We start from the raw sequence: 25,619 nt of genomic DNA on the forward strand, positions 1-25,619 counted from the left end.
TATGTTTACTTCTCTGTGTTCAGTCTAAGGCATTATTTCATCTCTTTTGTGGGGAAAAATCTTGAGAGCTTAGAATTTCCTAACCTACTCTGCCATCTTCCTGGAATCCTCCTCTGCTTTTGGTCTTAACGAAAGGAAAAATCTCCAGATGGGACCATAGTCCCATAAGGTGGGGTGGACAAAGGTTAGATTTGGCATCAGGAAGACCTGAGTTTGAAGCCTGCCTCAAGCATATAATACCACTGTGACCTTGGACAAATCACTTAAATTTTCTTAGCCTTAGTTTCCTCATGTAAAATAGGGACAATAATAGTGTATATTATTGTACATTATTGTGAGGATCAAATGAGATAATACATATAAGGAGTCTTGTAAACCTTAAAATGCCATATAAATGTTAGCTGTTATTGTTGTTGTTGACCCTCTGGCACACCCCAACCTTATCAGGTACTGAAAAAATAATATGATAATAAGATCTGATAAAATCTGATAATATTGGGTTAAATATTTATTTCAATCAGTCATTGCTACCAGATAATCTCTGTACTGTTCATCCCAAAAATTTCTTCCTTTATACATATATTTTTTAGTTTTTAGTTTTTAGTTTTCAACTTTCACTTCTATAAGAATTTGAAATCAAAATTTTCTCCCCATCTCTCCCCATCCCCAACCCCAGGGGATGCACCCCATCTACCCCTTCCTCCATTCTGTCCTCACTTCTGTTACCCCTCCTTATTCCATCTTCCTCCCCTCTATTTTCCTGTAGGGCAAAATAGATTTCTATACCCCATTGCCTCCACATCTTATTTCCCAGTTACATGCAAAAACAATTTTTTAACATTCATTATTAAAGCTTTGAGTTGCATATTCTCTCCCTTTCTCCCTCCCCACCCACCCTCATTGAGAAAGCAATCAATTCAATGTAGGGTATACATGTATAGCCATGTAAAACACTTCCATAGTAGTTATGTTTAGAAGGACTGACTACATTTCCCTCTGTCCTATCCTGCCCTCCATTTATTCCATTCTCTCCCTTGACATGTCCTCCCGCAATAGTGTTTGCTTCTGATTATCCCTTTCCCCAGTTTGCTGTCCCTTCTATTATCTTCCCTCTCCTATCCCCTTCTAACTTGCTTTCCTGCAGGGTAAAATAGATTTCCATATCCAATTGAGTGTTTGTTATTCCCTCCTTAAGCCAAATCCCATAGGAGTAAGGCTCATTTATTCCCTTTCATGTGTCTCCTTTCCCTCCACTGTAAAAGCTCTTTCTTGCCTCTTTTATTTGATATGATTTGCTACATTCTGCTCCTCCCTTTCTCTTGCTCCTAGTACATTTCACCCTTCATATTCAGATCACCCTGTGCCCTCTATGTGTGTGTGTGTGTATACACATACATATACATACATGCATACACCCATGTACATATACATACATGCACATACATACATACCCATACACACCTACATATACATACATGTGTATCTATATGTATATATATTCCCTCTAACTACCCTAATCCTGAAAAAAGTCTCATGAGTTACAAGTAACATCTTTCCATGTAGGAATGTAAACACTTCAACTTTAATAAGTCCCTTATGGCTTCTCTTTCCTGCTTACCTTTCCATGTTTCTCTTGATTCTTGTATTTGAATTCTTGTATATGAATATAGCAATCTACTCTTGGCTAAACCCCAAAACCCCAGCTTCTGGGATGAGAACTCACTGTTTGACAAAAATTGCTGGGAAAATTGGATAACAAATGTGGCAGAAACTAGACATAGAGGAGTTCCTGACACTGTACACAAGAATAAAGTCCAAATGGGTACATGATCTAGGTATAAAGATTGATACTATAAACAAATTAGTGGAGCAAGGAACAGTATATTTTTCAGATTTATGGAGAAGGGAAGAATTTTTGACTGAACAAGAGATAGAAAGCATTATGAAGTGCAAAATGGATAATTTTGATTACATTAAACTGAAAAGTTTTTGCACAACCAAACTCAGTGCAACCAAGGTCAGGAAGGAAGCAGAAAACTGGGAAAGAATTTTTGCAACTAATGTCTGTGATAAAGGTCTCATTTCTAAAACATATAGAGAACTGAGTCAAATGTACAAGAATACAAGTCATTCCCCAATTGATAAATGGTCAAAGGATATGAATAGGCAGTTTCCAGAGGAAGAAATTAAAGCTATTTATAGTCATATGAAATCACTATTAATCAGAGAGATGCAAATCAAAACAACTCTGAGGTACCACATCATACCTATCAGATTGGCTAACATGACAAAACAGGAAGATGATAAATGTTGGAGAAGATGTGGGAGAGTTGGAACACGAATTGTTGGTGGAGCTGTGAGGTGATCCAAGCATTCTGGAGAGCAATTTGAAACTATGCCCAAAGGACTACAAAAATGTGCATAACCTTTGACCAGCAATTCCACTTCGAGGACTGTATCCCCAAGAGATCATAAAAATGGGAAAGGGTCCCACACGTACAAAAACATATATAGCAGCTCTCTTTGTGGTGGCCAAAAACTGAAAATCACAGAGATGCCCATCAACTGGGGGAATGGTTGAACAAATTGTGGTATATGAATGTAATGGAATACTATTGTAGTATAAGAAATGATGAACAGGAAGACTTCGGAGAGGCCTGGAAAGACTTACATGAACTGATGCTGAGTGAAAGGAGCAGAACCAGGAGAACTTTGTACACAGCCACAACCACAGTGTGTGAGGAATTTTTCTGTTAGACTTAGTACTTCATTGCAATGCAAGGACTTAAATAATTCTTAATGGTCTCTTAAGGCAAGATGCCTTCTGCATCCAGGGAAAGAACTATGGAATTCAGTTGCAGAATGAAGCAGATCATTTTTTTTTGTATTATGTTTTGGTTTGTTTTATGATTTCTCTCATTCATTTTAATTCTTCTGTGCAACATGACTAAGGTGAAAATGTATTTAATAAGATTGTATGGGTAGAACCTATATAAAACTGTTTGCCTTCTCAGGGAGGGAGTTGGGAGGTAGGGGGGTAAGAGGGGGAGAGAGGGCAAAAATCTAAGATACATGGAAGTGATTGTAGAACATTGAAAACAAATTTAAAAAAGAAACTCGAATTTTCTATTCAGCTCTGGTTTTTTCAACAAGAATGCTTGGAAGTCCTCTATTTCATTGAAATTCCATTTTTTTCCCCTGAAGTATTATACTCAGTTTTGCTGGGTAGGTGATTTTTGGTTTTAATCCTATCTCCTTTGACCTCAGGAATATCATATTCCAACCCCTTCAATCCCTTAGTGTAGAAGCTACTAAATCCTGTGTTTTCCTGACTGTATTTCCACAATACTTGAATTGTTTCTTTCTAGCTCCTTGACCCGGAATTTGGCTATAATATTCCTAGGAGTTTTCTTTTGAGATCTCTTTCAGGAGATGATCAGTGAATTTTTTCCATTTCTATTTTTTACCCTCTGGGTCTAGAATATCAGGGCAGTTTTCCTTGATAATTTCTTGGAAGATGATGTCTAGGCTCTTGTTTTGATCATGGTAGACCAATAATTTTTAAATTATCTCTCCTGGATCTGTTTTCTAGTTCAGTTGTTTTTCCAATGAGATATTTCACATTGTCTTGTATCTTTTTATTCTTTTGGTTTTGTTTTATAATTTCTTGGTTTTTCATAAAGTCATCAGCTTCCATCTGCTCCATTTTAATTTTTAAAATATTTTCTTCAGTGAGCTTTTGAACTTCCTTTTCCATTTGGCCAATTCTGTTTTTAAAGCATTCTTCTCCTCATTGGCTTTTTGGACCTCTTTTGCCATTTGGATTAGTCTATTTTTAAAGGTGTTATTTTCTTCGGCATTTTTTTGGGGGGGGTCTTCTTTAGCAAGCTGTTGACTCATTTTTCATGATTTTCTTGCATCACTCTCATGTCTTCCCAGTTTTTCCTCCACCTCTCTTACTTGATTTTCAAAATCCTTTTTGAACTCTTCCATGGCCTGAGACCACTGCACATTTTTTTGGAGGCTTTGGATGTATGACCTTGCTGTCTTCCTCCAGTTATATGCTTTGGTCTTCTTCTGATTGTATGCTTTTCTCTTCCTCCTCTGAAAGTATGGAAGAAAATACCTTTTCACCAAAAAAGTAACCATTCTGTAGTCTTATTTTTTCCCCTTTTTGGGTATTTTCCCAGCCTGTTACTTGACTTTTGAGTCCCTTGTGAAGTGGAGGGTAAACTATCCCAGGCTTCACAGGTTTTGTACAGCTGTTCTCCCAGATATCTGTAAGGATGTGTAAGTTTTCAGTTCCTCCAAAGTAGCATAATCACAGGAGAGGTGTTTTCTCCTCCCTTGGCCTGTGCTTTGGTCTGTGAGCAACCTCAAGTGCTCTTTTCTACCCTGGAACTGCGAGTAGAATTTCCTCTCCACAGCCACCACCAGCTCTGCCCCTCCATTGCTCTTCCTCACCCCAGGACCACCACTCAGAACTGAGACCCAGATCTGCTGCTTGGTTCCCCCAGGGTTTGTAGGCCAACAGCTCCAGAAGTGGCTGCTGCTGTGCCAGTGGTTGCTGCCACTCTACAACTAGGGCTAGGGCAGGATCACATTCCCCTCTCCACAGGTAAAAGAGCTTTCTCACTGACCTTTGAAGCTATCTTTGGTATTTGTGGGTTGAGAAATCTGAAAACCACAGCAGCTGCCCATGATTCAGCACCCTGAAGCCTGCTCCAGTCCCATCTCTGCTAGAGTGGCCCATGCTGGGCTACGCTCCACTCCTTTCCAAGCTGGTGCAATGGACCTTTCCTGTTGGTCTCCCAGGCTGTCTTGGGCTGGAAATCTGTTTCACTCTGTCATTTTGTGACTTCTGCTTTTCTAGAATTTGTTTAGAGTCATTTTTTTACATGTATTTTAAGGGCTTTGGGGGGAGAGCTCAAGCATGTCCCATGCTTCTACTCCTCCATCTTGGCTCCACTCTACACATGTTATTAACCATATTAAATTTCTTTAACCACCCATAAATAATGGCAAGGAGGTGAAAAACAGTGCTATTGCTAGACATTTTTTAATGCTTATATTAAGTTCTAAAAAGTTTCTTGAAACAGTTTCTAGGATTAACTATAACTTTTGTTGTTATTGTTCAATCATTTCAGTCATGTCCAACTCTTCATGACACCATTTGGTGTTTTCTTGGTAAAGATACTGGAGTAGTTTGCCATTTCCTTCTCCAGCTCATTTTACAAATGAGGAAACTGAGGCAAATAGGGTTAAGTGACTTGCCTACGGTCACATAGCTAGTAAGTGTCCAAGTCTGGATTTGAACTCAGGTCTTCCTATCTCCAGGCCCAGTATTCTGTACGTTGTATGACCTACCTGCCTCATAACTTTTGTTAATTGTTGATAAACATTCTTTTTACAACTTTCACTATCTGTCTATGAAGGTATAATTGATTTTTTCCCTGCATTTTGTAGTTATTGATATATTCAGCCATATTAAGAATGTACTTTGCACTCAGTGCAGTCAAGTATAGCACCATGCCAGGTCCTGGGGAGGATGTAAAAGAAAAGTAAGGCATCATCCCTCCTCTCTAAGAGCTTACATTCCAGTTGTGGAATCAGGACACTTACTTATGAGCAGATTAATTAAGCATAATTGAATGGTGGAGGTAGTAAGTGCCATTAATTCCAGAGAAGGAAGAGATCACTGTGGAACAGAATAGTTAGAAAAGGCTGGCTTTGTGAGTGAAGCAAACTGGAAAATGGATAGGATTGAAATAGGCAGATAAGAAGGATAGTGGTACGGCAGGCAGAAGGGAAAACATTCATTAATAAAGGCCTCATGTCCAGCATGAGCGTAGTATATTACTGTAATGGTAATCAGATGAAGAAAATCTTGCGATCACTGATTTGTCCTTGCTTTAATCAAATTAACAGTTAAATTGTTTGATACTCATTAGAATGAACTATGAAATTGTTAGGAATCTAAACAAAAGCATATGTTGCCCACAGATGATCACTCATGTTCTGCTTCTTTACAAATGACTTCTTCACATGTGAGATTTCCTTTTTTGTATTTACTACGTTCATGTAACTAAAAACTCTTCTTTTTTAGAGAGGCAGCCCTTAATTCATGCATAAAAGTATATCCGTACTAAAAGGAGAAAGATCAAACTATTGGTTTCAATAAATCAATAGAAGTATTGGTTTTAGATTTTGTTTAAGTTATATGCCATAGAAAATGTTAAATCTGCTAAAATTCCAAATTTCACGTTGTTGTGAAGAGTGTTCCGCAGTTACTCTTTTTGTGGTTTTTGATACTGTGCTTTATTTGTACCACAAGTTGCATTTGGATTGAGAATTGACCAGGCTGGTGATCCTTTGAAAGCCCATCAGCAGATCAAGTCATCAGTCCTTGTGTTCATTCCTGTGGTTTGTGTATGTCCTGTAAATGTCCTTAAACTTCCATATGGTGGTTCACATTGGTAAAGTACTTTAGAGTTAGAACTCTCCTCATTAAAGAGTTACCACCAGTGCCCTTAAAGGCACAGTATACTGCTAAGAATATTCTGAAACACAGAGCTCTGTGTGATCTGCTTTACTAAATTCACTGTGGAGCCAACAGCAGGAGCTTAAATTTGTGATTCTTATTCCTGTATTCATTCATCTCTGTTCTCTTGCTTGAAGTCAGCATGTTTATTTTAGGAAATTTTCATTTGAATTTTCTTTTTAAATAACTGGTCATTACAGTTAAATTAAATTAAGATCATTACAACAAACTCTAGAGAGCTGTCCAGATTCAGTGTTGTTGCGTCAAATATTCTTTGAATCGAGAGGACCACTGCCTTGAGCTTAAAACTTGTTCATTGATAACGAGCAGTGATTTTTGTTGTTTCTTGAACCTGCAGAATTGCAGCTTTGCTGAAATGAACACTCACCCTTTGGCCTTCCCAGTCCATCTTAAGGCCATCATTGCCTGTTAAGATTGGATGATTTTTTTTTCCGCTTGTGAATTTCAGGGTCTTGTCTTGCAGGTTTTGCTGTGGCCCAGTGTATAAACCAGCATGGTTCGTCACCCCTGCCATCATCATCTCCTCCTTCCAGTGGCAGTTCCAGTGGTAGTGGCAGTACGGGGCGCTGTGACTCGGTTGCACCCAGCTCCACTTCCACTCCTTCTGCAGCACAAAGCCCATCAGGTATTGAATACTTTTTATGAGCTAGATGGGGAATGTGTAGCGGCCAGGAAAAAAAAATGTGAAGTAGTGATTTTCAACTTTGTTTGGGAAACTGGCCAGTTCACGCACAGTGTGCCCTTCTACTCTGAACCTCCCCACCCCTAGATCAGACAGTGTCATGAGATATTCATCATCATAGACACTAGAGGATTGCTTTTTCCATTGATCTGCTTTCTGCTTGTGGTAATTTGAATGGTACTTGTTGACTTGCTGCTCCTGCTTCCAGATTGACCTAGTTTGATTAAATCTCTTCTACTGCTTATTATTGGACCATATTCAGCTCTTCCCTGACTAGAGAGCTACAGGGAAATGAAGTTTGTCAGGTTTGTTCTTCCTCAATTAGTCCCAATTATCACCATAAAGTTTTTTTTGGGGGGGGTGTGGAATCCATAAGGATGAAAGTACACTAAGTTAACTTATTTGGAACTTTGATGAATTTTGTCATATTTTTCTTTTTTAAAATACTGTGCTTAAATTTTAAATTTATATTACAGTGGATGACCTGTACTGTCATCACCAAGGAATTACGGTCCAGAAACTATGCAGCATGTTTAGACTCTTATCAAGCCATGATTTTTTTATACTATTATGATATTCTTATAAATAGATTTGACAAGATTCTAAGTTGTGTTTCACTCTTAGGACACTTAGGGTGTGGTCTCTCTATAATCTTTTCATGTCAAGTTACATGAATTTGTGGCTTCATAATGCCTCTTCTTCATCACACTGATGTTTCCAGATTGATCTCTCTGAAGTTGTTTTAAGGTTTCCTGATCCTCAGTAAAGGGTTAATGTGCCATGATTTGTTTGGCTCAGTGTGTATCTAGCCTGTCAAGAGTCCCCCTATGTAGCATTTACTGAGCATCCATTACCTTGATCTTCTATTGACATTCATGAGCCTGAGAGAGCTGCTGGGAATTGAAGTGAGGGGCCAAGCAGGAAGGTCATCTTGAAGTCACTTCACTTAGATGCTCCTCCATTCAGCACCTGATCCCTCCTGACCCAGTTTGGTCTTGAAGATTGAGGTGACTGACCATCTTTTGAGAACAACCGTGGTGAAACCCTGATTCAAGATTTATAAGTTGTTGCCTGGTTTTCTTAGAAATTTGCTGGTTTTATCAAGCAGCCAAAGACAAGCCTTGGGCTTTGTTAAGCTTTGTAATAATGCTTACATGTTGTATTAGAAGTACAGTATTTTCTTTTCATGTACTTATACTGCAGTCTGTGCATTTTTAATAGTCACAAATATATAAATATAATTACATTTCAAGTATAAAACTCTAATACATTTATGATATTTTATAAAAGAAGTATGAACTATTAGGGTTCTTAACCTGGGATCTCTGAACCCATTTCTTTTTAAATTTTTTATCATTTTGATAACTGTATTTCAATATAATTGATTTCCTTTGTAATCCTATATATTTAGTTTATATATTTAAAACTTTATTCTGAGAAGAGGTTTACAAGTTTCAACAAACTTCTGAGAGGGTCTGTGACATAAAAAAGGTTAAGAACTCCCAAACTCAGTGAATGAATGAATAACACATTGCTACTAAGCTCCCAAACCTATTAAAGTATATCATTTTATTATGATTCAGAATATATAAATTGTTCATCTTACCATAGCCTCTGTGTGAGTCTCCCATCTTCCCTCAGATGCCCAGCATTATTTGTTCTCAGTCTTTCCCAGCCCCTTGACACTAATCTCCTCTTCCATCTTCATATCATGTTTTCTCATGTTAGAAAATGAGAAGCTATTAAGCTATCTGATGGTGAAAGTAACTGGACAATTCTGCTAGCTTTAGTACTAAGTTGATAAGTGATGGTTATAACTTTATAAGTTTATACTTTAGTTCTGTGCATCTTATTGTATCTGGAAAAGCATCTATTGGGTCACCATTCTTAATGTGACCCGACAGTGAAAGCACTGAAGTAAATCCTGCCTGCCTGACTCTCCTGAAACTAGAGTGACTCACCTCCATGATGAAGAGCTGCACGTGTCAGGCGGGCTGCTCGCTCTCCATCGATCACTAGAAGCAAAGTAACAAAGAATATGAGCTGCTTCCAAAGGGGTATGATAACAGTGAGGAGCTCCCAATCGGAAGGCACCTCAGGATTTAGAAAGTGTGGTGCATAGTAGGTAAGTTACCCCATGGGAGCCAGACTGTTTCTGAATTGTGTAAAAATCTAGACCTGAAAGCTGGCAACAACTCAAGTTAAAAGCTACATTTGTGTTGAGATGTAGAATTTCTGGCCTAAACTTGTGGTATATTCAGTTACATTTAGAAAATAGGATATTGGTTTTCCAGATTCTTTATGGAGGTGAGGGTAGAGGGAGAGATGTCCCTATAGCAAGATGTTTTCAGCATCTGGTTGGTGTCATGCTAAACCACAGCAGAGGGGAAATACACAGCCACCAACCAAAAAGAAGGGAAGACTTATTCTTGGCATGGCTGTCTTTCTGCCAGTTGTTTGGCACCATATTGGCTTCTAGGGAGTTTGTTCTTGGGATCCTTACCAGAGGTACAGCTTTCTGACCTTTAGCCACAGCTATGACAACATTTTACCACCACACTTTCTACCCTCTGATGAAGGGGTTTGTGATTTTCTCAATATTTTAGTCAGACTGGCCTAGTTTGTAACAAACCAGATAGAGCACCACCTCAGTCAGCCCTCCCAACCATTTGCTGGAACCATTTTATACGGGAGAAAAATGCTCTTTGCACTATTGCTCATTGTTGTTGGAATGGTTTTTGAGGGCAGCAGTGCTGAATCAGATGAATTTTGTTGCTGTTTATTATGTAGCCTCCTAGAGTCAGTAAACTCCCCATGAGTATTGAACAATTTCTTGTTATGTTTGAAGTACTCAATAGAACTAGGTTTTCCCTTATCTTGAAACTCTGTTAAGTAAGGTACCTGGGAATGTGTAGGTCAGTGGTGTCCCAAACAAGATGTTGGTTACTCATGTGTATATCCTTATCTTAAACAATCTCTCAGAGCTGAATTATACACATAGGGAATGATCATCATTCATGGTGACCTATTCAAAATAAAGTTTTGAAAATCAGCCTTATGCCAGTGATAATGACCATTAGTAATCCCTTAAATGGTTTTCCCTTTTATTGTTTGGCACAAATGAATGGAACATAGAGTATCTTTTACTGAAGATTTAAACTCATGCTAAAACGTGTCAACTCAAACATCTATAAACATTGATATAATTATTCATCTTAAGCAAAAACTCCATGAACATAGTATACCAAATGCTCACGTGAATACAACTTATGGTTCTGTCCCACTTATGGCCAAAGCATGTGCTTTGTCCTTGCTCAACCTTAAATATTCAAGAATATCTGGTATCTGATAATGCATTATGGGTCTCTCACTCCTGGCTGTACCTTTTTTGAACATAATTATAGTTTCTAACTCTACTATCTGCTGTTTGAAGTAGCACTTTCTCTTGTGTCCTAAATTTAATTCCTTCTAACTTTATGGGGGACCACTTATTCTAGAATCTTAGAATTTGGGAAACAAATTCATTTTTCATCCTCTTCCTACACATTATGATTTTATAGACTTTGATGTCTGCCTTCTAATGTTTTTGTCTGCCCTCATACAGCATTGCTCTCCTTCTTTAGCCCACATTAATCATGCTATTTGATGTTTTTTCTGTTCTCAGAATAATGTGTTGTGGTCATATATTCTCTTTCCCCCTTGATAATGGTATAATGAATGGTTCCTGGGACTCTTTAGTCTTACAAAGTATCTGACTTTCCAAAAACTGGAAAAGGTGAAAATTACTTCTTGAGACATATTGAGATTTACTCATGTCTTTCTTTGTGAACATGCTGGTGCGCCAACTCTAAGTTCATTACTCAGAACTGAAGACAAATCTTTTTTGGAAACTTGTCCTATCAACTTGTACATTCTTATAGTCCAGTGGAGATCTTTTCAGTTTCATTCTTTATCACATCAAAGAGTGATATAATGTAATAGTCACTTAGCAATAAATATTGTACTATAATTAGGAGTGAGACTATGCTACTTCTTAGGAGGATTAAACACTGAAAAATCTGTTTAAGATCAAAGATGTCTAATTACAAATTCTTTATATTAAAAAACAGTGCACCAAAATAATTATTATCATCTTATAATTTCTGTGCTATTCAGCCTTTTAAACTGAGTGCTTTGAGATCCCTAAAAAGGTCAGTGATTAGCAAAACTCTTGTTAAAGAAATTAATTTTTTTGACTTCTTAGGCTAAAAGCCAAGAGTCATATCTGTGACAGGCCAAACATAAGTAGTCTAATGGCTTTTAATTTGATCCTGTTTTAGACAAGCATGGGATTAGATGCATCTTGCATTTTTTTTAATAGTATTTTATAGTTTTTGAGAAACCTAAATAACAAAGATTACATAGTAAGAGGGAAATAGACCTAATAGTAGAAATAAATATAAAGCATTTAAAAATATGCTTAAGTTATTTTACTGAGTTTTTTCCTTCATTAATACTTGTGATTTGGTTTAGCATATAGTGTCCTTAGGTAAGTGTTATCTAAAGTGTAAGTCTCCCTAAATGTCCAAACAATACTCTATCTTCTGATATCCATATTTTGAGATTTTTAAATGTGTTTTTGAATGTGCTACTTATTAGGTAAGGGAAAAATCTACTTTTTGATGAAGCTGAAATGAGATATTGGGTGTAACTCATGTTCTTTTTTAATCATGTTCATTTTAAAGATATGTCAAGCTATAACATGCAGCTTCATTTGAATTTCTCCAAGTTTCCTTAAAAGAAGTAAAGGGGTGTGTGTGTGTGTGTGTGTGTGTGTGTGTGTGTGTGTGTGTGTGTGTGTGTGTGTGTATGTCTATGTCTATGAAAAGAATGACATGGGAGACACAGGAAGAAAGAAACAATCCTTTAAAAATAAGTTATATAGGGGCAGAATCAAGATGGTGGAGTAGGAGGACTGACCTGCTCTAGCTCTCCCCCCACAGCCCATAAAATACCTGTAAAAAAGGACTCTAAACAAATTCTAGAGCAGCAGAAGCCACAAAATGACCGAGTGAAACATTTCCAGCCCAAGATAGCCTGGAAGGCTGACAGGAAAGATCTATCGCACCATGCTCAGAGTGGAGCACAGCCCAGCCTAGGCCCCACGGCATGGACAAGACTGGAGCAGACTTCAGGGAGCAGAATCATGAGTAGCAACTGCGGTTCCCAGATTTCTCAGCTCACAAATGCCAAGGACAACTTCAAAGGTCAATAAGAAAGCTCTTTCACTTGGGTAAGAGGGGAGTGCAGTCAGGCCCCAGCCACAGGGCAGTGGCACCCATGTCCATTTTTGGAGCCTTCAAACTAAAGACCCGAAGGGAATCAAGCAGCTGGGTCTCAGTTCTGACTGGCAGTGCTGGGGTGAGGGGGAACACTGGTGCTGATGTGTTGGAGCTGGTGGTGGCTGTGGAGAGGGAATCCAACTTGCATATTCTCAGCAGATGAAAATGCTTGTAGTTGGTCACAGACCAGAGCGAAGGCCAGGAGAGGAGTGAACTCCTCTCCCTTGATTGTGCTACCTTGGAGGAACTGAGAACTTACAGGTTCCTAGACATATCTCAGAGAACAGCTGCACAAAACCTCTGAAACCTAGGGTAGTATAACCTCCACTTGACAAAGGACTCAAAAGTCAAGTGATTGGCTGGGAAAATGCCCAAAAAAGGGAAAAAAAATAAGACTTTCTTGGTGAAAAGGTATTCTCTTCCATCCTTTTGGATGAGGAAGGACGAAGCATACTATCAGAGGAAGACATCAAAGTCAAGGCTTCTACATCTAAAACCTCCAAAAAAAAAAATATGCAATGCTCTCAGATCATGGAAGAGCTCAAAAAGGATTTTGAAAATCAAGTAAGAGAGATGGAGGAAAAAATGGGAAGAGAAATGAGAGTGATACAAGAAAATCATGAAAAGTGAGTCAATAGCTTGCTAAAGAAGATCAAAAAAAAAAATGCCAAAGAAAATAACACCTTTAAAAATAGACTAATCCAAATGGCAAAAGAGGTCCAAAAACCCATTGAGGAGAGGAATGCTTTAAAAGCAGAATTGGCCAAATGGAAAAGGAAGTTCAAAAGCTCACTGAAGAAAATAGTTCTTTCAAAATTAGAATGGAACAGATGGAGGCTAATGACTTTATGAGAAACCAAGAAATCACAAACCAAAACCAAAAGAATGAAGAAAATGGAAGATAATGTGAAATATCTCATTGGAAAAACAACTGACCTGGAAAATAGATCCCAGAGAGATAATTCAGAAATTATTGGTCTACCTGAAAACCATGATCAAAAAAAGAGCCTAGACATCATCTTCCAAGAAATTATCAAGGAAATCTACCTTGATATTCTAGACCCAGAGGGTAAAATAGAAATGGAAACAATTAACTACTCACCTCCTGAAAGAGATTCCCCAAAGGAAAACTCCTAGGAATATTATAGCCAAATTCCAGAGTCCTTAAATCAAGGAGAAAATATTACAAGAAGCCAGAAAGAAACAATTCAAGTATTGTGGAAATAGAGTCAAGATAACACAAGATTTAGCAGCTTCTACACTAAGGGATTGAAGGGCTTGGAATATGATGTTCCAGAGGTCAAAGGAGAAAGGATTAAAACCAAGAGTCACCTACCCAGCAAAATTGAGTATAATACTTAAGGGGAAAAAAATGGAATTTCAATGAAATAGAAGACTTCCAAACATTCTTGTTGAAAAGACCAGAGCTGAATAGAAAATTCAAGTTTCAAATACAAGAATCAAGAGCAACATGAAAAGGTAAACAGGAAAGAGATGGCTTAAGGAATTCATAAAAGCTGAACTGTTTACATTCCTACATGGAAAGATGTTATTTGTAACTCATGAGATCTTTTTCAGTTTTAGGGTAGTTAGAGGGAATATATATATGTAGGTGTGTATGGGTACATGGTATGTGTGTATTATATGTGTGTGCGTATGTATATGTACATGGGAGTGTGTATATATGTGTGTGTATGTATATGCGTGTGTGTATACATACATACATACATAGAGGGCACAGGTGAGCTGAATAGGAAGGGAGAATACCATAAAAAAATAAAATTTGCTATTGAATGGAATGTACTAGGAGTAAGAGAAAGGAAAAAGTAGAATGTAGCAAATCATCTCACATAAAAGAGGGAAAAAGAGCTTTTACAGTGGAGGGGAAGAGGGGGGAGATGAAAGGAAATAAGTGAGCCTTACTCTAGGGAAATTTGACTTAAGGAGGGAATAACACACATTCAACTGGATATGGAAATCTATTTTACCCTACAGGAAGGCAGAGGGGAAGGGAATAGGAGAGGGAAGATAACAGAAGGGACAGCAAACTAGGGAAAGGGATAATCAGAAGCAAACACTATTGTGGGAGGACGGGTCAAGGGAGAGAATGGAATAAATGAAGGGCAGGATAAGGCAGAGGGAAATGTGGTTAGTCTTTCACAACATAACTATTATGGAAGTATTTTACATTGTTGCACATGTATGACCTATATTGAATTGCTTTTTCTCTCAGAGGGGAGAAGGGAGAGGATATGGAACTCACAGCTTTAATAATGAATGTTAAAAATTGTTTTAGCATGCAACTGGAAATTAAGATGTACAGGCAGTGGAGTATATTAATCTATTTTGTCCTACAAGAAAATAGAGGGGAGAGGGATGGAAGAAGGCTAGGTAATAGAAGGGAGGACAGACTGGAGAAAGGGTTGGATGGGGTGTGTGCTGTCCTGGGGTGAGGGGTGGGGAGAGACAGGGACAAAATTTTGAATTCAAATTCTTGTGGAAGTGAATGTTGAGAACTGAAAAATAAGTTATATGTTAACAAAGTTATAGATTGAAATGGCCTTGACTTAATATAAACAAGTCAGCATAGGTCATTCCTGGGAGACTATGAGTCTGCAGGCTGTCAATGATTTGTTTCTATATCCACACTGTTGAACCATCAGTTTCAATATAATCCAAATTTTCACTTCAAAAATAGCAAAAAAATCAGACTACTACTAAGTGAAGATGCATATGATTTAATTTCATTTTGAGAAGAAACACCCAGAAAATAAAAGTGCTTCTTTTCAGACTCCTTAATTTCATTAATTTAGGGTTAAGATCTTAGGAATCTGTTTCTTTTAAAGGCAATGAAATTTTCCCTTGTTATAGATATGTCACTAACCTTTTCTTACAATTAGAATGGCACATATTTCACTTTAGGCTCTTTGTATTGAAGTATTTTGCCCTTGCTTTTTAAAAGGTATTAATTTGAGTATCCTTTAAGGGAACGCAAGTGCCCATAAGAATTATATATAACGGAAAGAACACAAGCTAAGAGACAACCTCAGTTCTAATGCTCCCCTGCCACTGACAAATTGTGTCACCTTGAGCAAATCACTTCCCACATCTGAACCAAGGAAGGGGTTGGCTTAGGTGATCTCGAAGATCCTTCCAGTCTGCTATAATATCTGAAGACTATCAGAATCCTGCCCTCTAGTTCTGTCTTGGATGGTTTAGTATCAGAGAACAGTGCTGTAATTTTCTTAATGTGACTCTGATCGTTGTCTGCTTTATTAATGGCTGCCCATTCCCTTCCCCCCCCCCCCACTCCCCTGCTCAGCTCCACCTCCCTACTCGGTCCCGTCTGTAAAACTATCATTTCTTAACTGCTGGTTCACATCTAAAATCACCAGATGTTTTTTTCTTGAGTCTGTTGAACTTTGCAACCTAGACTAAACATTGTTGATCCAAAATCTTGTTTCCTTTCCCAACAGGCCTGATGCTTCATTATCTTTATACTGTTAAGAAATCCGATTGGAGGGGGATACGTTCCTTCTTAGGTGTCATTTTGCTCTTCAGTAGCTCCGCCTAATGTGCATGCTAAGCATGACTTCATAAATAGCGCTAGACACCAGCAGTTATGAGCAAATGTTACACTGCATCTCTTACTGTTTTGTTGTTGGTATCGTAACATTTATCCTGTATCCATTCCCACTTCCCTTTTCTCTGTTCCATTGTTAAAGACTTCCTATGATCTGTCGCTGTGTTTTCCTTTAGTAAGGTCTGGCAGGAAAGGACGACGGCGAGTGTTCAGTCTGTCGGAGGCTGACAGTCATGGTGGACACTGGGTTTAGGTCTTCAAGCAGCAGCTGCCACGGCAACTCACGCAGAATCAATTCAGGCAGGTTTCTCCATTAGACTTCATGAGCTCACAGCCTTTAAGTCCATGCTGTATTTCCATACTAACAATCATGACTTGCTCAGGTACAGGTGGGACACGCTGTCTAAAACAACATCAGCCAGCAGAACTTTGAAAGCGTCTGGCTGTATGATTTAAGAACATCGTTCTAAACTTCAACATAGTTCATCATGATTGGCTCTTTATAAGCTTTCATGTAGAAGCTTTTCATCAAATTATCTTTTTGGCTCTGTCTAGTTGGTAGAGTGAAATACTTAGAGACCAATGAGGTACTTCAGGCTCAGTTCTAAGCTAAATTTGTGCAGACCTGGAATGATGCCCATTTCTGTGAAATACAGTGTCAAAATCAAGATTGGCACAAACCTATCCATCAGCAGGCTTATTCCATGTGCTGTGAAATAGAGATAAATTTCCAAATGGAATTTCTTCAGGGTTACCCCAATTCAAGTTTGGTGTGGAGGTTTTGTTTTAGGGATCTTTTTTCTGGGAGGGAGGTCAGGAGATAAAGGGTAGCATATGAAAGAAAATGAAGAATTAACCAAGCAGTCAAGTGTTATTATGGAATTATTTTTTTGTTGTACTTGAAGTAATAAATGTTATTAAAACAGTAGGAGTCCTAGCACAACAGTAATGTCTCTTACAAATATCAATATGCTTATCATTTTCCTCTTTTTACATAAGTTTTCATAATACTAGACATTTAGATTGATTATGGACCATTGACAAGAATCTTTGCTAGTACCTTTGTTGTGAACTTAAATATTTAATAATTTTGCAAATTATATTTCTCATTTGGTTTCTAAGTTGTGTTCTAGTAGTTTATGATTTCTTTTGTCTCTTGGTAGTATTTTGACTTCTTTTTATTTAAAAATTCTTCCCTTTGGGTTTTTCACTCTTGCTTACTTTGTCGTTTCCTTGATTTTCTATGTAACTACTCTGTGCCTTTCTGTCATAGGACAATAAATCAAAGTCTTTTTATTCCGGGCCCTCAGGCAACGAGTATTTAGCAGTTGTCCACAAGATGCATAATACTGTGGTGTAGTAGGTACAATGTACCTGATAAAACCAATTAAGAATTCATTTCTCAGTCTAAGACTCTAAACACCTTAGTCTCATACACCTTTGCTCACATGGTCAGCATTTTCCACAAATACAGTGTTTCCTGGGCCATAATCGTAATACTTTGTTGGAATGAGAAAAAGCCCTCAGCCACCATGGTGCCTTGCTGGCAGCAAACACATATGTGCTCTTCATGTGAGTAATTGGCAGGAAAATTAGTTCTCATTCTCCTTTATGAAAACCCAACAAAGTTCTCCTCTTCTTCTTCTCCCTTGTATTGTTAAACTATGTCACAATCAAGGAGATATTTAGTTTAAAATTAAGAATGGTATGATAGTTTAGGGAAGAATAAGAGAATATTCCTTTAAAAGATTGCTGAAGTGATTTTTAGGCAAAAAACAACTTTTCTGTAAATTGTAGGTTCATTTTCCAGACTAAAACAGTTTTTAAACTATCGTTACTTTTTTCCTGCAAATTTCTAACATTGCTTATCATTCCTGTCATCAAAGAACCCGTCATTTGTGACACTGTTCAAAAATCTGGTCTGTGATATTTGCTACTTCTAATTACCTTTCTTCTTTGTATCTAAAAACTACATTAAAACACAAAATTCAACAAAAGGAAAACCATTGAAAAAGAATTTTGAGAGTTGCACCTGCAAAGCGTCCCTGCTGTTTGCTGTTGGGATGACCTACATGCACAGTGGGACTCTTTCCAAATGGCTTTATCAGCCCCTAAATCATGCATGTGTTAGCCTTTGTCTTCAATGCAAGAAAAAGCCCAGATTAGGGGGAAGCAATGTGCAATGAAGAGTCGGTAAGCCTGTAGGGTATCAAGTCCAGGGACACCTCCAAGTCTTTACCAGTTAGAAGGAGTTAGCTGAAATTCAGAGAAATCAGAATTCATGTTCTGTGTTTGCTCAGCATTTCTTGGTCTGGTGTTTTGCCTTGAGTCACTTTTTCTGCTGTTGCTCACTACTGCCCCACTGCCTCTTTTTTTAGACAAAATCTAAAGCCAAGACATTTATTTTTCCTTTTTTCTTTTAAAAATTAATCTTGTAAAGAAAATCAGGTTGCAAGCATATATTGATTGGCAGTCTTATTAGAAGATGTAGATTGATACTTCCAGAGATAAATTTCAAATTTTTTTCCTTTGAAGTAGTATATTAATCAGGATTTTCCTGTTTCCATTCTGCACAGTATTTTGCTTTCTGTCTTTTGCTGTAGCTTTAGTTTTTGCTTTCGTTTTGTTTTGTTTTTCTTTGATTAAAACTAACAGGAATCATCTTGAAACAGATTTCTGAATCCTTAAGATCTCAGTGCATCCTCAGAAATAATACTCGTTAGAGGTTCTTCTCCAGATGACCAGTGTAATTAAATGGTATCCGTGAAATGAAGATCCATATAAACAAAAATTATTTCTCCTAACAGAATGTCTGCATCACTATAATGGTTTTTTAAATTACCATCATCTGGAATCTTAGAAGATGTATTTAAAATGAACCCCAGTCTTATTGAGTGTTTCTGTATACGTGAAACACTCAGTGGAAGGCAAATAGGTAATTTGTCTATAATTTAATCAGCATTTTGAAAAGTACCAAAAAGAAATTGCAGCTCCTCAAATAACTTCATTAGGTGGAAAGCCTCTCCTTTCCCCTGAAATGGCTGTCTTCCATAGTCCCAGTGGAGAATAATCACTCTAGTAATGGAGTTTGCCTATTAGAGGTTCCTTTCTGATTGCTAACTCAGCACTCATGTACCAGTGTGAAACTGACCGCAGGGCAGGGTCTGTGTAAACTGAAAAGTTCTCCAGAATTAGGTCTGCCTTTTTTTCCCAGTGATTTCACAATCTGACCTCCCACACCAACCCTGAGCAAATTTCACCAAATTTAGTTTCTGGAAATGGTCATTATACAGACTTGAAATATATCCATAAGTTTATTAGAGCTAGTTTGCTTTCTTAATAATGTGCTCTGGCTAGGATCCAGCCACATCTAAAGCATGCCCACATCCATGCCTCTGCACTTCAGTGTGGTGATAATGGCATTACCCACCTGTAATTATGTGTAAGTTCCAGAATACTTATGGTCATAGTAATGCAGTTTTGTATCACACCTAAAGACAGTATTTTGATACACTTAGTTTTGAGCATACAGAGAGATTGTTAGAGGCATGTTGCTCACCAGATATTTAGCTACTTTCTGCATACTTTTTTCACATGGCTCAAGCAGTCTTTAGGGAATCATTTTTGAGAGAGAGAGAGAGAGAGAGAAAGAGAGAAAGAGAGAGAGAGTCTTCAGGACCTCAAATAGAAAAAATAGTATCATGTTAAGTGTTTCTTTGTTTTCTCTACTAGATGATCCCATGGCTCCCCAGCAGCTCCCACTGACCTTTCCTGACCAAGTGGTGATTATTAATGAAATGCCTACAACTTCCAAGTCCAGCAAGAGCCTTGGAAAGGGTTCAGAAGTGGAAACTGCAAACCTGTCCCCCAGCCTGATTCCTGCCCAGCAGCCCACCATCTCTCTCATTTCTGATGACACTGCAGATGCACTTAGTGTGGAATCCCTGACCCTGATTCCTCCCGTTGACCCACACAGCCTCCGCTCTTTTACCTGCACCCCTCAGTCTTCCGCACAGACAGAAACTTATAAAGTGACAGAGAGTGAGCTTGCTCCTCATGAGCCAGCAGATCAGTCTGAACAGTGATGGGGTTGATTTTGCTCTGTTTTTGTGGCCTCGCAAAAAGCTATAGGAACGAAACGGTAGCTACATGAAGGATACTTGTGAAACAGCCAGAATTGTAAGAAAGGGCATAGCCTGTCCTAACAAATATTGTTTCTGTCTTTGTTCATATTGACATTTGTCATGTTGTAAGTCAGAAGAACCAGGCATCGAAGAAGCTGATGAAGACAGAGTTTCTCCAGACTACCGTAATTACACCTGCGTGATGCTGTTCCATGTTTGCTGCCAAAGGAAGAAACTCCTTTGTGATATTCTCGTTATGCTTTTTGTTAGACTTCAGATGCAAAACACTTGTCCAGAAAGAGGGAAAAACCAAGAACAAAGAAGGCTCTTGTAGCTGTGTCGAGCCACCACCAGAAAACTGTCCATTCAGCTGATGTTGTTCTGTTTGCATTTTGTTCATCTTGGCTTGACCCAAAAGATTTATCTAACAGCAGTGGATGAGGTCCTTTCAAAAGATATTCAAAACAAGATGAACTGTAGTAATGTCTCAGTGGTATAATATTTATTTCAGCATTTGATATCAGACTAGAAACATTTATTTAAAAAAAAGAAAAACCACCACCACCTCATTCCTGAAATTTCTTGTAATGCTAAGAGTCCAACGTGTGATTTTTTTATCTTGCTCTTACCTGTCTTTTCCAAGCTGTCTGTGAAGGAGGTGTGCTATGCTACGTTGTCCTAAGTGACATCCATGACTTCATTACTCACCAAGCCAGCTCTGCATGCCTGCTGAATGAAAAAGCCCCTTTCCTAGAAAGCCTCGATTCTTTTTCAGACAGAGAAGGGATGTGAAGATATCAGGTGTAGTAAGTTTCTTTGTCATAGTCAAGAAGCCCTATTTTCTTCTTTAATGAGAACATCTTTTCTTGAAAAGATAAAAAGTTCAAAGAAATCTTCTACTCAGGCTTTTTTCTGTAACCAAATGTGGACTGTGTTTTGAGCATCCCCTTTAGTTATTGCCATCTCTGAATGGGGCAAAGAAAGAAATGTGGAAAACCATGAGGACTGCAAAATAGACTTCCTATAATTTTATACAAGTGAAATGAGATTTGTCTATTGAATTTGCCCATAAAACCAGTTTTATGTACTCATTCGCAGAGGTAAAAATCCAAGAGCCAGCTAATAATCTCAATGGTAATGACATTCAAGGTTTTTGCAGTCTTGAGGGTTTTGACTCAGTTGCTCTCTTCCCCCTACCCTCTTGACCATTGTACAAATGTACAAGTTTGTTTGTAAAACAATACAAGACTCTACATTTCCTCTTTCATCCTTTCAACATCACATTTTGGTTTAGGTGTGGATGAACACATTGGTATACTTAAAATTAAACTAAAGATTACATATACCTTTCTACAAAGCAAAATTGTTTACCATCCACAAATAGTTAATATATTATTCATCTCAGTCCATTCAGCTGTAAAACCAAAAGACTGCTTTCTTTTTAGTGAAGAATCTGTCCATCAGATGTGTCTATAATAATTCTTATACTGCTATTTACTGAACTTTTGGCAAAGCTATCGGACTATCCCTGGCCAACTAGAGGAGCAATGTCCTTGCAACATCTTTCACACTAGTTCTCTGATGTAGCTTATTGACCTGCTAAAATTCAAATTTTACGTCACTGGAATAGGAATGATTTAGAAGAGTTGTAAGCAGTGGATAAAGAAGTAAAAAAAAAATTAAGTATGGGTACCAAGTCACTCCAAATAGATCTCACACTTAGTTTCATCCTTCAGACCTCCAATCAGAAATGTGACAACAGGGGGACCCTCACGTTGATAAAGAAAACATCCACTCTGAAACGCGCTGTTTGAGCAGAAGTGAACAAAGCCCGTGCAAAGACAGTAAAAACCATATTTATTGAAGATATCGTGTGTTCCCCTGCAAAGAAAGGGAAGGCAGGTAGAAAAGGGCAGAAGATGATTGATGGAAATAAATGAATAAAGGAATGGGTGACCCTCCCCCCTCAAACAGCTAATTATTCAGCGTTTACTCATTTTCTTCTTACGGCAGTATGAGTGTATATCAGGGAGGGCAACATTTCATATATTTCATGCCCATGGAGTTTCCCTCTTACCCTCTTGGAAGCCAGTAACCTCTGAGAAATATATACTTCTGTTTTTTAAATTATTTGTACTTAATTTTTCTGGCAGTAGAAAATAGAGAAGCACAGCTACTTTCCCAGGCTATTGTCATTAAAAAAAAAAAAAGAATAACAATATTTTCCCAGAAATAAAAAATGAAAGTGGTCCCTACCAGAAATCCTATGGAACCATGTTTACAGAAATGATATGGTTTCATCAATTGTCTTATCAGAGCACTGTGGAAGAAATTGCAAGTTGTGGGATCTTTGGTCATGGGGGACCCTCTGATTTTCAGTATTTTCAGTCTGGTTCCATGTACCTTTGAGAATTTATAATGGTGCTGGTGTACTTTGGCTCTTACTGAAAGCAATTTGTATCCTTTTATCAAAGCCCCATAAATTCCTTCTTTTCGGGGAATAGCTATTCTAAGAAATTAAGGCTGGATTGAATTGAACAGCTTTTGTGATTTAATTTATTCCCTCCAGTTTTTTTTCTTCCCAAGATACTTGTTTAACATAAAGTATTGGTAGGATCTATAGGCCATCTTCCCTGCTGCCAGACAATCTCCAGTAATTATGAACAGAAAAAGGTAGGACCCAGATTTTTTTAAGAACTAGGTTTTAAAAACAGTGTTTACAAGAACCATCTCGTATGAAAATAAAAGGACCTTGGGATATACTTTACCATAGTATTGCACACACCAAGAGGAATGAGCATGATTGTTCTCTGATAAAACGTTTAGTAATCTTGGTATTCTAAACTCTGTTGCAGACTGTCCAGATGGTGTTGACTCTTTGGAATGCTTGAGTACTTGTTGGACCCTGTGAATTGCAGCATATTTCATGTGTTTTAAACTAGAAGAATAGTCGCAAACTTTACACCACAACCCAAAAGCAAGCTTGATGTTGAGGCTGAGGGGGCAGGACTGGCCCACACAGTTGCTCCCACTCTTATTGCTACAAGCTTTCAGCCAGTCATTATGAGGGTTCTGTCTTGCTGTGGAAATTAATCTTTGCTTCCCACATCACTTCACATGTTTTATTAGATTATTTAATTCATATTAACACAAATACTGTAGTTGATCATGTAGCCAAATCTAATAGACCAAATTCTCATGATGTTTTGCACTGGATAGATAGGATAGCCTTAGGAAAAACTTTGGAATTGTCATATGACCCCTCTGAAGTTTGGGCCCTAGACCCAAATCCTTGGAATTCAGTTCAGAAAATCTTTTAACTCCACTTTGTATCACCTTCAGGAATTGCAGGTACAGCCCTTCGTTCAGCCCTATTGCAGTTCTTTTGCCCCTTGACCTAACCCTTGATGTGGAAACAGAAGTTAATTTGCCAGAGTAGGGGGGCAAGGTTATTAGTCACTTTGACTTTGATCCCCCATGCTTTCTCTGAAGTGTGTAATCTAACCAGCACTAGTCTTGGGTTAGGCTTAATTCCAGGGTTTTGGTGTGCAGCCAAACTGCTCCCAACAAATTGGATTATGTAGCTAAAAACTAGCAAACCTGTGGTGATAGCAGATGTAATGAATTCTTCTTAAGTGGTCTTCTGAAGAATGTTGGGTGGAGTGACCTGTGCTTTCATTGCTTCGAGTTCTTTGGAGGAATGGGAATGAAAGGAAAATGCAATGCCCTGCCCTAGGGCTTTTTGGGAAAATTGGCCAGCCAAAGGGATTTTGTCTTTTGCAATAGTCACTGCTGAGGCAGACATGTGGCTATTATGATTTTTACAGTAATGTGATATCACAAAGTGGTAGCCTTTCAAAAAATTGTAATTTGCAGAGAACCAGATTTGACAGAACTAATTTCTATAGATAGAGCAGAGATTGAAAACTGATTTCATTTAGCTTTTCATTTAAAAACACATTGTATTTTTATTGTCTGTCTTATTTTATTTGGTCTTCACTGCAATGGGAGTGGAGGAGATACCTCATTTTTTTTAAAGAGGGTGACCAACATGTGCTATGTAAGCATTCACCAAGCAAAAAAAAGGATCAGGTAAGTAGTAGGATGCACGTATTTAAGTAAGGTGACGTACAGTACTTGATAACACATAGTTCTGAAGATGCACTGTAAGAATGAAGATACAGGGAGAATTTAATTCTGATCTTTTTCTAGAGGCAATAAATATATTTAATCTAAGTCATGTTAAATGTTTGGAGTGAATGTAATAATACATTATGTTCCTTTAAATAATAGATGTAAATACTAGATGTTGGAGAGGAGCATATTTGGGAAATCTTGGTACTGTAGATGTTACTGAAAATGTGGCCCATTCTAGGGAAGTACCTGCATTTGCTGGCATGAGTCACAGTTCATGTGTACTAAGCATGAGGCTGGAAATGAAAACTGGAACTTCCTTGTAAATTTAACTTGGTAATAAAAATGATGTTATGGAGAATCTGGTCTGCTGCTATACTGTGTCATAATAGAGGTTTCTTCATATGTTACAGGAGGCTTCCTCAGGAAGGCAGAGAGCTAGGAACCAGTACCCCACTGTGCTGAGTCATTCTAGGTTGTGTAGAATGGAGGAAACCCATGCCTTTTCTTCAGGTAGTTCTTTATCAATCATTTCTTAGGAGGAGGGTGGAGCTGTCTACCGAGCTGGTAAAATGGAATTATTTGAAAAATTATCCTTTTAGATACCAGGTTTTGTTATTTTACCATAGCCAAGAATAACCTCAGGTTTAGCAACGAGGTTCAGAGCAAAATGATTTGTTGTACCAAGAAAAATGGATTTTTTTTTAATAAGAAAGTCTGAAAGTGCAAAAAGAAAGATACTTAAGTAGTGCTAAGTTATTTTCCATCTGTAGTACAGGCAAATAAGAGGGAGCAGATTGAGCAACATCATGAGGAACACATTGTTAGACAATAAGTTATAAAATGGAGTATGGTAGATGGTAAAGTTAAGCTTTATTTAGACCTTTAGGGCTTTCTGACTTCAATTTTTAGTCATATTTTTCTTGTTTAGAATCAGAGAGGTACAAAATAGCTAATGAGGTACCTTGAGCCCTTCAGAATGAAAGATACTAATCCAGAAGCAGAGAAAATGTTCACATAAGTTTGGATACTACCTGAACTCAATGGCCTTGAGATGAAAATGGTCTGACGTGGTTTGGGCTTGGCCTATCCTAGTTGGTTTAGGGGTAAAGAAATTGTCTGTCACTTGCCAGAACTTGACTTCCAGATCAAATGGCCTGTTTCATTCCTTAAGTTTTTTGCAGTACTTAATATTTTTGACCATCATTTCTCT

General features: G+C 37.9%; 1 protein-coding gene across 9 annotated transcripts in view; it reads left to right on the forward strand.

The window, feature by feature from the left end:
• Nucleotides 1-24,767, forward strand: part of CLEC16A (C-type lectin domain containing 16A) — a 227,408-nt gene extending 202,641 nt beyond the window's left edge. For 4 of the 9 annotated variants that reach the window (XM_072609193.1, XM_072609201.1, XM_072609210.1 and 1 more), the window contains 3 exons: nucleotides 7,026-7,187; nucleotides 16,329-16,448; nucleotides 19,881-24,767. In XM_072609193.1, coding sequence (XP_072465294.1) covers nucleotides 7,026-7,187; nucleotides 16,329-16,448; nucleotides 19,881-20,233 — 635 coding nt within the window. In that variant the 3' untranslated portion in view covers nucleotides 20,234-24,767. Of the gene's footprint in view, nucleotides 1-7,025; nucleotides 7,188-9,148; nucleotides 14,618-16,324; nucleotides 16,449-19,880 lie in introns of those variants that run through there. The other 5 variants (XM_072609236.1, XM_072609219.1, XM_072609254.1 and 2 more) reach the window with 5 other exon arrangements.
• Nucleotides 24,768-25,619: the final 852 nt, after the last annotated feature.

The sequence above is a fragment of the Notamacropus eugenii genome, chromosome 1 (genome assembly GCF_028372415.1).
Source record: "Notamacropus eugenii isolate mMacEug1 chromosome 1, mMacEug1.pri_v2, whole genome shotgun sequence".
Taxonomy (NCBI): Eukaryota; Metazoa; Chordata; class Mammalia; order Diprotodontia; family Macropodidae; genus Notamacropus; species Notamacropus eugenii.